At 33.8% G+C, this 12025-nt stretch overlaps 2 protein-coding genes and 1 non-coding gene across 9 annotated transcripts; all 3 read left to right on the forward strand.

Moving 5' to 3' along the window:
* Positions 1-567: 567 nt before the first annotated feature.
* Positions 568-3095, forward strand: LOC7482993 (plastid division protein CDP1, chloroplastic). 6 transcript variants are annotated; one of them, XM_024582337.2, is made up of 6 exons: positions 568-1156; positions 1351-1479; positions 1590-1727; positions 2031-2135; positions 2226-2348; positions 2677-3095. In XM_024582337.2, the coding sequence occupies exons 2-6, from the start codon at positions 1468-1470 to the stop codon at positions 3007-3009; spliced, it is 711 nt and encodes a 236-aa protein (XP_024438105.1). In that variant the 5' UTR covers positions 568-1156; positions 1351-1467; the 3' UTR covers positions 3010-3095. The 6 variants fall into 6 exon arrangements, with proteins under 6 accessions (XP_024438105.1, XP_024438103.1, XP_024438106.1 ...); XM_024582335.2 differs by having other exon boundaries at positions 1351-1475; XM_024582338.2 differs by having other exon boundaries at positions 1367-1479.
* A 3220-nt stretch (positions 3096-6315) lies between these two features.
* LOC18103612 (succinate--CoA ligase [ADP-forming] subunit alpha-2, mitochondrial) lies at positions 6316-11004 on the forward strand. Of its 2 annotated transcripts, XM_024581898.2 has the most exons (8): positions 6463-6767; positions 6937-7146; positions 7449-7619; positions 7933-8056; positions 8756-8817; positions 9633-9714; positions 10484-10628; positions 10750-11004. In XM_024581898.2, the coding sequence occupies exons 1-7, from the start codon at positions 6537-6539 to the stop codon at positions 10621-10623; spliced, it is 1020 nt and encodes a 339-aa protein (XP_024437666.1). In that variant the 5' UTR covers positions 6463-6536; the 3' UTR covers positions 10624-10628; positions 10750-11004. The 2 variants fall into 2 exon arrangements, with proteins under 2 accessions (XP_024437665.1, XP_024437666.1); XM_024581897.2 differs by having other exon boundaries at positions 6316-6767; positions 10484-11004.
* LOC112323697 (small nucleolar RNA snoR111) lies at positions 9115-9246 on the forward strand. The gene has a single exon (XR_002977188.1). It is a non-coding gene; the product is annotated as a small nucleolar RNA snoR111 (small nucleolar RNA).
* Positions 11005-12025: the final 1021 nt, after the last annotated feature.

The following is a 12025-nucleotide window of genomic DNA, read 5'->3' on the forward strand; positions in this document are numbered from 1 at the left end:
TTCATTTTCTTTTCAACTCTAAAATGATACAGGAGCTCTAAAAGTCGATATCCGATTTGAGTAGAAGTGAGAAAGTCAAAGGAAAGGGAAAAAAAATAAAAAATAAAAAGGTGCATATATAGTAAAAAATGATCAAAATTGATTTATTTGATTTTTGTTCTAATTAGTTTAGATCATAAAATAAAATTAACTTTTTAATTACTTATTAGGTTAAATTAGCATAGTATATTTATTTTAATTTACATTGTTTTAATTGAATAATTAAAATTTAAAACTAATATATCTATGAGATGATATCTTTACTTTTTATAATTCAAATGATTAATTTTAAGGGTTTAGATTTGGGTCATGCTTTGGGTCGCTTGGTAATTGGATGGCCGAGCGACCACGCTTTGGCTGAATTTTGAGGACTTGACTTTCCACGCTTTCCCTTCAGCCTAACGGTTATAGTTTCAAAATGCTTTCCCTTCAGCCCAACATGTTTGGGCCACGAAGCAGCCTGGACCCACATAAACCAGAAAAGCAAAACACCACCAATGACCTGTATGGATCAAGATTCACATAAAGAGGATGAAATCGCACAAAAAGCTGCAAAAACTTTGACAAAGCAACGGTTCTCTAGATCTCACTGCCTCGTTAGTCTAATCTATTTCTCTCATATTTAACGAACAAATCTTAATTTAATTGACAAAATCAAAGCCCATAATCTCTCCCCTCCTTCCTCCAAAAATTCAAGCGTTTCTACCATCATCTCCAATATAGCAGCAGCTGCTGCACTAAGCCACTACTAGCAGCTGCAGCTTTTCATGGTTTAGCAAGAAGGAAAAATGGCAGTGTCTAATTTGAATCTGACTCCGACGATTCTTTCTTCCTTTTCTTCTTCTCGTTGCTGTTACTGTTATTTATATCGAAATCCCGAATCAGTTTTAACAGAAAAAGCGATTGTCCAAAACGCTCTCTGATTTGTTCGGGTTTTGTTAAAAAAACTGCTTCCTCCTCCTCCTTTGGAATTGGAGTATCTGTTTCCAGGTTTTCGAGAAAGAGTGATTTCGAATCCAACAACAGCAAGTGGATTTTGAATGCCACTACTGATACTCGCATTCTTGACAATGCCGCGGCTACAGCCACTGTTGAAATCCCCGTCACTTGTTATCAGGTTAGATGAACCCAGTAAAGCTCTCTTTAGTTAGTGTTTTTGTTTTGTTGAGCTCTTAGATCTTGAAAATAATAGAGAAGTGAAAGTTGTTTATTTTGAACAGATTTTTTTAGTCCCATTTCTATGGTTTGGAGTGTGTTTCGCTCTTCTTGTTTGTACGGTTTTTGTTCGTTTTATTTAGTCATGGTCTGCAGTTGAATGAAGTGGCAGGTTGTTGGTGTTCCTGATAAGGCAGAGAAGGATGAGATTGTTAAGTCGGTGATGCAATTGAAAAATGCTCAAAGGAAGAGGGTTATACCTTGGATGCTGTTATGTCTCGGCAAGTGGGGAATCGAGATTGGAACTTGTGGTTTTTCTGATTTGCAAAAACAATTGTTGACATGGGAAGGAAATTTTGGATTTTGTGATCTCTTACGTGCTGTTTCGATATCAGGATCTTCTAATGGATGCAAGGGATAAGCTTCTTTTTGAACCAGAATATGCTGGGAATGTGAGGGAGAAGATCCCACCTAAATCCTCTCTGCGAATTCCATGGGCTTGGTTGTCTGGTGCCCTTTGCCTGCTTCAAGAGGTACAAGTCTGTGATGTCTTATCAAATATTCTGGAAACGGTTTCACAGTTATTAAGTGAGGATTGTCTTTTAGAAGAGACCAGATTGCTGCTTTGCATAGACTTTCAGCTCGCTAATAGTTGCACGTGTTACTGTTCATGGTTTTCTGCTGTGTTTGAAAAATTGCTTTACTGAATGATCACTATCGTTTTTGTTGGCTGTGTTCCAATGTGGACGTTTTCTTACTAGTATCAAGCACTGTCTTTCCTGCAGCAGGATTTGGTCTTAGCATAACATGGTAGGATCTTTATTTCTCTGATACAGGTTGGGGAAGAGAAGCTGGTGCTGGATATTGGCCGAGCAGCTCTCCAGCATCCAGATGCTAAGCCATATTCTCATGATGTGCTTCTATCCATGGCATTGGCAGAGGTAAGAGAAATCATTTAGGAGGTCAAGTTGTTGTGATTTTTAAGTAGCAGGGTTATGCCCCCTTTTCTTATCATAGGTGCTTTCTTGAAGTGTGCAATTGCGAAGATTGGTTTTGAGAGGAACAAAGTGTCCCTCGGATTTGAAGCTCTTGCTCGTGCCCGGTGTCTTCTTAGTTGTAAAATCTCACTTGGCAAGATGGCATTACTATCTCAGGTCATTATGATTCTGTGACTTTCTCCCCTCCATTTAAGGATCTGTATGATTCTTGCTCAATTCTTTTTATTATGGTATCTCTTTTTGCTTGTGCCCAAGATGGTGCTTGTGATCGAGTCAATCTGAATTTTCTCATTGGTCATGAAGCAGAGCAAATAAATAATCCATGATTAATAGAAGTTTTAGGACACATTGTTATCACACTTGACAGTGCTAGAATTTTTACAAAGTGCTCCAGACAACAAATTTTATGTCCCACTTGTCTCATGCTGTGGAGTATTTTTCAATATCCACTGTCCGATGTAAATTTGTTGGGTTTTGTGTGTAGATAGAAGAATCTCTGGAGGAGCTTGCACCTGCCTGCACATTGGAATTATTAGGCATGCTGCACTCTCCTGAAAATGCAGAACGGAGACGAGGAGCGATTGCTGCCCTGCGTGAATTGCTGAGGCAGGGCCTTGACGTGGAAACATCATGCAGAGTCCAAGATTGGCCATGTTTTCTGAGCCAAGCACTTAACAGACTCATGGCTACAGAAATAGTTGACTTGATCATGCGTAACTTGTATGAAATTTATGCATTTTTTTTTATGATAAAGTTAATGGTAAAATCGCGTGCCTTTAAAAAAACAAGTAAAATGGCATTTAAATTAGTCTTGTGATTACATTCTGCATAAATTAGCAATACAACTAAAAACACGTGGAGTTGATTCATATAAATAATGAACCAAGTTAATACATTTTCTTAGATATTTGATTAACAAATTTATATTATAGCTCAATAATTAACGTATCGTAGAATTCGAGGGTTTGAATTATTGTGAGAGCAAAATTGTTTTTTTTTCAAAAATTTGAATTCAAGCAACCTGTATCAACACAATCTCAAGCTTTATTATTGTTTCATTGCAAAGCCAAATTTATTTGTGTGGCTAAAATCAAATGAAACCACCCACGCCCCATTCAATTACAACAAAATTCTATTCTCTCTTCTTTCTTCTCCATTTCAGCTCCAAAGATCAATTTATTATTTCAATGAATTCTTTTTCTTGAGAGGAGTTCGACCAATTCATTTTATCAATAAATTCTTCTTCTTAAAAGGAGTTCAATGGAGCTTGATTTTCTGTCTAAACATGACGAGAAAAGTAAATCGATTTCATTTAGTTTATTTTAATTTGATTGATTTTTATTTTTAGATTGATTTTGAGGTTATTACATGGTTTTTTCAAGTTTTATATATTGTTTTGAAGGTTTTTTTAGAATGAGTTAAAAAATGAGTTTCTAGAATCCAAAAGCAAGGATTTTTCATTTACGAGAGATAATTAAAAAAATAACTTGTCACTCACCTTAAAAAAAAAAAATACAAAAGCAAAAGAAAAAAAAACTAAAAAAAAAACCCAAGTACATGCTTGGTTTTTTTTTTTAGGCTAGATGTGTGGCCTGTCCTTTTTTTATCCTTTTCTATTAATTATTTTTATTTAAATATTAATTGATTTTTTTATATATTTTTTAGTTGTGTGATACTTTGAAGAGATTATTTTGATTTGTATTGATTTTCTCTCTCTTATATTTTATATGAATTAACTGTTTATATTTGAAGTTTTTATAAAAACAAAAAAACAATTGTTATTAGCAAAAATATTTTGCCACTAAGGTAAAATGAATGAAGATATTTAAAATAAAAAGAACAGTTAGTGCAAAATATTTGTTAGTGCATCTATTTTTTATTTCTACCATGAATATTAGTTTCGTATTTTAATATTTAATTAGTGTTAACAAATTTTTATTTATTTATCAGTTCATATATTTCTTAGATTATATATTTTATAAAGAATAAATAATATTTTCTTTTATTTCTCAATTAACAAAAAAATTATGATACATGAAATTGTATCTATAATGTATATTAAGTGTTAAAATTATTAATAATAATAATAATATAATAATCATAGTTATAAAACCCACGTTGGCCCGACAAGGTCACCCTAAGACTTGACCGTTTTGTGACCCGGCTGACCTTGAGCCTGGACTGGGTTTGAGAGAAAATAAAGAAAAAATTGAATCGCTTGACTTGATAAAAAACCCTGGTCGACCCATGATCCAGTCAACCTATGATAAAAAAACTCATTGATATTTGATTTTTTTTATATCAAAATGACATCATTTTCATTCTTTGAAAAGATTTTGCTTTAACCCAAGTCAAGGGTTGACCCTTTTACCCCGTGACCTAAGCCTTACCGCAAGACAAGTTTTAAAATTATAATAATAATCTCTTTAATTCTTACTAGTTGGATAATTTTTGAATTAAGAGTTTTTTACATGGATATTTTAGAGATAAAAAATAATAAATGTTGTCTCTAGAAAGCATGTTTCTTTGATACCTCATGTTTTGGAAATACAAAAATTCACTCCAAAATTGTGTGAGGGACAAAATTCGTTCGTGTCTCTTCAACCAAATATATTTATGTCCTTATTATCTCTATCTCTTATGTCACGAGATAGTAATAGAAACTTAGTTATTTTACTAGATAGGTGGCTCGCGTTATGCCGTGCACCAGATGACCAAATCAAATTTTTCATAACATAAAAAAATGATGCTCGGACAATAATAACACTTTTAAAAAAACAAGAAAATTTTAGGGTTCGTGTTATTGATTCAAATATGTTTGATAAGCTTATTTAATTTAAAAATGTGATTATAAAACCAAAGCAAATGACAATAAAAAACAAACAATGACTAATAAAAAAAAATAAACGCTGGTTAATATTATGAAAAGATATTCTTTATTTCTAAAAGGTAGCAATAATCTTATTTAATAACAAAATAAAAAATGAATGAGAACCAGATAACCTCGTATAAAGAAAAATAAAAAATAAAACTTAGTTACCAACAAATAAAACATTAAAGGATAAATAAATAAAAATCAATTTTAAAAAAGAATTAAAAAAACCAAACTATAACCAGCATGCCAAACTCGTGACCCGCTTATGAGATCAAGATAACCTCGTACAAGAGAAAATGAATAAAACAATAAAGGTTAACTCTCAAGCAAACGAAATAATGAAAGACAAAACTGAAAAAAAAAACTAATTAAAAAAAAAGTTGAAAAAAAACCCGAGTCAATCAACTAGGGTTAATTTGACTAACCCGAGACCCTTGATATGAGATCGGAATAACCTTATAGAAAATAAAACGACAAAAATCATGAAGCTGAAGACTCAATAACCTAATGTCAAAAAATAAAATTAAAAAAATAATTGCAGTCAAATCAAATTAATCTTCAAAACCCATGACCCATATCATGTAACTGAGTTACCTCATAAAAGGTAAGCTTGTAAAAATTACGAATTAAAATTTCCAATCAATCAAAATTAAAAAAATAATAATTAAAAAAATAAAAATCAAATTTGACATAAAACATAAATGAAGTAAAATAATGAGAGATAAAATAAAAAAATAAAATAAATCAAGAAAATGATTAAAAAAAATGGCACTATAAAAAATTAAAATAAAATATAATAGATGAAAAATAATTAAAAAACAAATTAATTTTATAAATTATTTTAAATAAAATAAATAATATTAAAAAATTAAATATTAAAAAATTGCTTTAAAAAATTGAAGGTTAACGTGGAATAGAGAATAAGAGAGAGAGAATAACGTGATCGACCCAACCTAAGGCCCGGGTCACAAGTATTGACCAAGTCATCGGGTTACCCGAGTCAACCTTAATTTTTTTTATAAATCAAAACGATATCGTTTTGATAAAAAATTAAAACATAGTCAATGAGTTGCAACAGAGTTTTTGATCAGGTCTTACTGGGTCAACTGGGTTACCGGTCAATCCACCAGTTTTAACTACCCATATTTTTTTATAAACCTGGCTTGGTTCTAGTCTCGGGTCGACCTGTTAAGCCGGACCGGGCTTTAAAAGATGCCACCCAAAGTAGAAGGACACCATCCACATTCTCACGCGTTCGTATTTTTTTTTTTGTAAATAATATTATTTTTATTAAAATATTAAAAACTGTTTTTACTCCTTATTTTCACTTCATTTGTTGTTACTACTTACTAGAGGAAAAACATCTGGCAATGTACGGTAAAAATTGATTTTTTTAATTTAGTTTTAATTTAATTACCAACTTTTTTGCTCTCCAGCTCAGTGAGCAGAACCTTTTTCTCCAAAATCCGATGACTCGTCAAGCCGTCGCGAAACTACTCGGCTCGATCGCGTCACGCAAGCCTTCCTCCACCCCTTCTGTCTTCAACCTCTCACGGTCGCAGACTCGCAATTATGCGGCACCTCCACCACCACCTCCTGCGGTTTTCGTCGACAAAAACACTCGCGTGATTTGCCAAGGCATCACTGGCAAAAACGGCACTTTCCACACCGAACAAGCCATCGAGTACGGCACTAAAATGGTACAGCAAATTTCTTACGCATTTCTTATTTTTAAAAGTATAGTTCAAATTTAATTTTTATTATTTTTGATAATTTTATATTTGATATTCGGAAAATTGTTACATAGAAGAGAGACGTGGCGGTGAGCAAATCTTAAAGTGCGGTTTGTTTGATTGTTTGGTGAGGTAGGTAGGAGGTGTCACGCCAAAGAAGGGAGGGACGGAGCACTTAGGGCTTCCGGTTTTCAACACGGTGGCGGAAGCAAAGGCGGAAACCAAGGCTAATGCTTCTGTCATTTATGTTCCTCCGCCATTTGCTGCGGCCGCAATTTTGGAGGCAATGGAAGCTGAATTGGATCTTGTTGTGTGCATTACTGAAGGAATACCTCAGCATGATATGGTAAAATTGATTTTGTTTTTTTCTTAATTTTGGAAATGAAATTACATTAGTTCAGTGATACGGTGATTTATCATTTGGAAGTTTGATAATTTGGTTGGCTGTGTTCAAATTTGTTTAACTCAAACTATTTTATTGTTAGTTTTATTAATGGTTTCTGGATAAATTAAATGTGGTAAATATACTGATTCGTGGTTGGATTTTGGATCTACGTGTATTTGAATACTGGCTTGGATTTTAGGTTTGTTTTTGTTTTTTCTTTGTTCTTCTGGAAGTGATTTTGAGATAATGTCGACAAATTTCAGGTACGTGTGAAGGCTGCTCTGAACAGGCAATCTAAAACTCGGTTGATTGGGCCAAACTGCCCTGGTATTATTAAACCAGGAGAATGTAAAATAGGTATAATGCCTGGTTACATCCATAAACCTGGTCGTGTTGGAATTGTTTCTCGATCCGGTACTTTGACCTATGAAGCGGTAAGGCCTGATTTGATGTGATGATGATATGTTGATAAGATGTTAGTTTGGTTTGCTCTTTCGATTGATTGTTTGAAGAGCAAGACATTGTTTTCCTATAAAAAAAAGTTTGTGTTTTCCCTAAGTACACCTTCAAATACACAAATTGCTTCCTTGAATATAAAATGAGAGTTTTATATGTCCATCTGCTTTGATTTTTAATTGATATCATCGAGGCTTTGTGACTTCAGTAGTTTCTTTTTGTCCTAAGCTACTTGTTATTTTATTTGTTTACGACCTTATGGGTGCAATTTTTTATTTTTTATCTTTTTAGGTTTTCCAAACAACTGCTGTTGGCCTTGGACAATCCACTTGTGTTGGTATAGGAGGAGATCCTTTCAATGGAACAAACTTTGTTGATTGTATAGAGAAGTTCCTTGCAGATTCTCAAACAGAAGGTAAATTGTTCTCAGAAATATTTTCTTGTTTGCTTAAGAATGTGGCAGAATTTGTTGCTAGGAACTTTCACACACATAAACGGACACAAACTCATTTATGTTCATATCAACTGTGTCATTGAGCATGCTTTACTGTTGATGATTTAGACTTGGCAGTTTAGGAGCTGAAGATACATACATTTTTTTTTATTCTGTCTCCTCTGTTTGTTTGAGGTTTTTGCTCATTGCCCATGACTGTAGGAGCTGTTTGTGTGCAGAGACCTGAAGCCCATTGTCTGAAAGTGTAACAATTTAGTCTCTTGATTAACCTTGCTGTTTTATTACTCAGATGCTTTGAAGTGTCCATGTTGTCAGTCTCTGTTTGAGGCCTCAAATTCTTAGATAAAGTGTTAGGGTAAAGTTATATGGTATCTGTATTTTGTATTTGTTTTCTTTGGAGAATGAGTTATCTCATTGTTGATAAATGAGTTTCTCCAAAATCACCTTTCAGTTTCTATGTTCTTGATTTTCTATTTCTTTGCTTTTTTTGTGTGGGGGTCGTTACTGGTTATTTTCTCCACTTCTTTTTAATTTTTTCATTGTATTACTCTGTTTTTCCTTTATTTATGTTGATACTCCATGGATGTGTCAGAAAGAATTGTAGTAGATAGTGGACAAACAGGATATGCATGTGAACTAGAATTGCGTTATGCATTTCAGGCATCATTCTTATAGGAGAGATAGGTGGGACTGCAGAAGAGGATGCTGCTGCATTAATAAAGGTAATGGCCATCCATTCATTGGTGGTTTCCATTTGAACTCGGATTTTGTATATATAATCAGTTTTGTAACTAGATTACAACAAGTCCCTGTAAATTAATTATCTTATATTTTTGTAAAAAATTGATGGGAATATGGGATCTATTGGGCCATGAAATGCTATGAGATCTTCTGTAGTTGACTTAAATTATATATATCTATAGGTTTTCAGATTTATTAGTTCGATTGTGTCTATTGTCCTTTAAATAAAGAAATGGTTATTTTTATTTTTATTTTTATTACTAAAGCAAAACCTCTGTTAAGGGGGAGGAGAGACAAATTCCACATGCCTCTTTGTTTTTGAAAGAACCGAGGTTGAACAGATCTAATGACTGAGATATCCTTTCAGTCATCATTCTTTGATTGATGATTCAATTATTGCTCGTCCATGTTTCCTTTCAGTTTGATTTTATGATTTTATTTGTGAGAATTTTATTGGGGTTGTTGATAATGTGTTTTAGAGAGTGCTAGTGACGTGAGTATATAAATCTTTGATCAAGGTTATATAGTCAACAGTCTCGGTTTCTGTTCAAATGTGTTTGTGTCGAGTAAAGTTTTTGACTACTATAATTTCAGAAAATCTCATGGGCATGCTTCATTATCGGAGAAAAAATAAATTATTGTGGACATTAGATAAGTCAATGTTTTATTAGAAATTGTAGGGTATATAACTTATTTCTTGGTAGATTGTATCTTAGGAGATTCTTGCTGCATTATTGCTACTGGATCTTTTTTTGCTGTCTGTTTATATGTGATCAAATTGAATTCATTCTAACAGGAAAGTGGAACTGAGAAGCCTGTTGTGGCCTTCATTGCTGGACAAACAGCACCACCAGGCCGTCGTATGGGACATGCTGGAGGTACAATGTTCTTGGTCGTGCACTTTATATTAATTTTATGCTTGCATTTTGTGTGCACATCTATGTGGGTTTACATTCATAGAGATTGAAGTAGGAGCAGGGCAGCCTAAAAAATTCCAAGATGAATGTAGCGTCTTGCTGGGAGGTTTAGAGGGGGTTGAATTCGTTGTGGTTCAGTATTCTTAAATTTGTGTTGCCCAAAAGGTGCTGAAGCTTTTGTACAACAAAATAATAATCCTATGTACAAGTTGTCAGTAGAGGTCCTGATCTTATAAATTTTTTTTGAAGTAAAAGATTGCAGGTTTTTCTATGATAATTAGCTCCAACTTTTTGAAATGGCTGCAGCATGGCACTGTAATGGGTCTTAACCCCAATAGATGATGGGATTAACAAGAAGAGAGTTAAAACCCTAGACTTTGCAAAATTGTGGAAATTTAAACTTACGTGCAACTATAACATTCTAATGGCAACTTGAACAGTTGGGAGATGAAGATAATTCTACACATGGAGTCCTTTGAGGTTACCGTTTTATTGAAAAGAAATCTTAAAAAATGAGCAACAATTATTCTGCTTACTTTAATTAACTTCAGAGTATTTCTGGCTTATATGTCGCTATCTCGAATCGAGGTCTTTATTAACCTATAGGTGATGATGCTAGCCTGAATGGTAGATTTCTATTTGATTGTAAATTTTAACTTGTCATTTACTGGATGCCATTCGCTCGGTACCCTATTGGCCTTGACATCTTTATTTTTTGGTCTCTGTGCAGCTATTGTCTCAGGTGGAAAGGGTACAGCACAAGACAAAATCAAGACCCTAAGGGAAGCTGGAGTTACTGTGGTGGAGTCTCCTGCAAAAATTGGTGTTGCTATGCTTGATGTTTTTAAGCAGAGGGGTCTCGCAGATTAATTTAGGCAAGTTAAGTTTGTCGTCTATTCTTAAAGAAGCGAATGCGCTTGTCAAATTCTTGATAATTTGGTGCAACCAAAAAAAGAAAAATCTTGATAGTTTTGGTGGTTTCCATCTTCCTCACAGCCAAGCATGTGACAGTGATGGGTTTATTACGAATAAAAGAAGATTTTTGTTCTGCCCTTTGAGAAATTTGCAGCGGGGCAGAAGGTTCGACATGGATTGATATCAAAAGATAAATTGTATGTTATTGCTTCTATCATTGATGAAACTCTTTTTTTTTTATATTTTTTATTGCCCAAATATTTGCTTTAGGGTTTTAGACCCTTCCAAACCAACAATGTACCCACCAATTATCATAGTAATCGTTGTTTTCCTACATGTTTTATATTTTCCTTCACTACTTTTTAGGAGATATCAAAAATTATTCTACTGCTTGAGCAATTAGTGCCAGGAATCGGTATTCTATGTATATCAGAAATTTACTCCTAAGAGGATTATAGTTGAGGATTAATAATATATAAGATCCAAGTTGACGTTGAGATGAGTTTTAAAAGTGTATTTAGCATGAAAAAACATTGATTTTGATGTGCCGAATTATTATTTTAATATATTGTATAACGAGTGTTGCCAATTTCTCTTGGTTAGGGACTGCATCAAGTTACTCTTTCACCCATCAAGCTTTTTTTTTTTTTTTTTTTTTTTTTTTTTTTCCAGTTTTGATTTAATAAACCATATAGCTTATTGTTATTTAAAGAATCTGATTCCAACACCAGCACACCGCGGTTAATAAATGCAAGTTTCCTGGCAATAATTTCGATGTTATCGGTTCTCTCAATGGGTTGTTTTGCTTAGAAATCACTCAACATACAGGCCATAAAAGTGTTTGCGTATGCAATCCATTTCTAGACGAGTAAATCACCATTCCAATAACGTCCAAGAAAGAAAGGCACAGCATAAGTCTGGGTTTCGGAATCAGTGCTTTGAGCAAACAATACAAAGTAATTCAACTCTTCTGCTATGGAAAAAATAGTGCTGAAACATACACAATCGACACGGGACAGCGGAGAAGCGTTGGAAATGCTCCTAGCAAGGTTTGTCGGCTGGATAGATATGGTGGTGCCTTTTGCATGGATCTTTGCATACAGTTCACTACTATTTTGGCCCAAATGGGTTTCTATGTGTTTTTGATTTTGAAAGTGAGCAGTATAGGCAGTTTCCATTACCTCTACAATGTTCCGGTGACCGAGTTCACGGGTTAATAAGTTTGGGAGTTGTTGAAGGTCGTCTCTGCATCTCGGTTTCCACACATACCAACCCTAAAGAATTTTGTACATGGGTTATGAAGGAGTATGGCGTCAAGGATTCTTGGACCCAACAATTTGTTATTGAAAAAGCTTGC

The sequence above is a fragment of the Populus trichocarpa genome, chromosome 12 (assembly GCF_000002775.5).
Source record: "Populus trichocarpa isolate Nisqually-1 chromosome 12, P.trichocarpa_v4.1, whole genome shotgun sequence".
Classification (NCBI taxonomy): Eukaryota; Viridiplantae; Streptophyta; class Magnoliopsida; order Malpighiales; family Salicaceae; genus Populus; species Populus trichocarpa.

Bases quoted from the DNA above. Each gene is read 5' to 3' on its own strand.
- LOC7482993 (XM_024582335.2), top strand. From the start codon at position 1,431: ATGCTCAAAGGAAGAGGGTTATACCTTGGATGCTGTTATGTCTCG. The intron at 1,728-2,030 runs GTACAAGTCTGT...TCTCTGATACAG, and splicing joins CCCTTTGCCTGCTTCAAGAG to GTTGGGGAAGAGAAGCTGGT. The intron at 2,349-2,676 runs GTCATTATGATT...TTTTGTGTGTAG, and splicing joins AGATGGCATTACTATCTCAG to ATAGAAGAATCTCTGGAGGA.
- LOC18103612 (XM_024581897.2), top strand. From the start codon at position 6,537: ATGACTCGTCAAGCCGTCGCGAAACTACTCGGCTCGATCGCGTCACGC. The intron at 6,768-6,936 runs GTACAGCAAATT...TTGGTGAGGTAG, and splicing joins TCGAGTACGGCACTAAAATG to GTAGGAGGTGTCACGCCAAA. The intron at 8,057-8,755 runs GTAAATTGTTCT...TATGCATTTCAG, and splicing joins TGCAGATTCTCAAACAGAAG to GCATCATTCTTATAGGAGAG.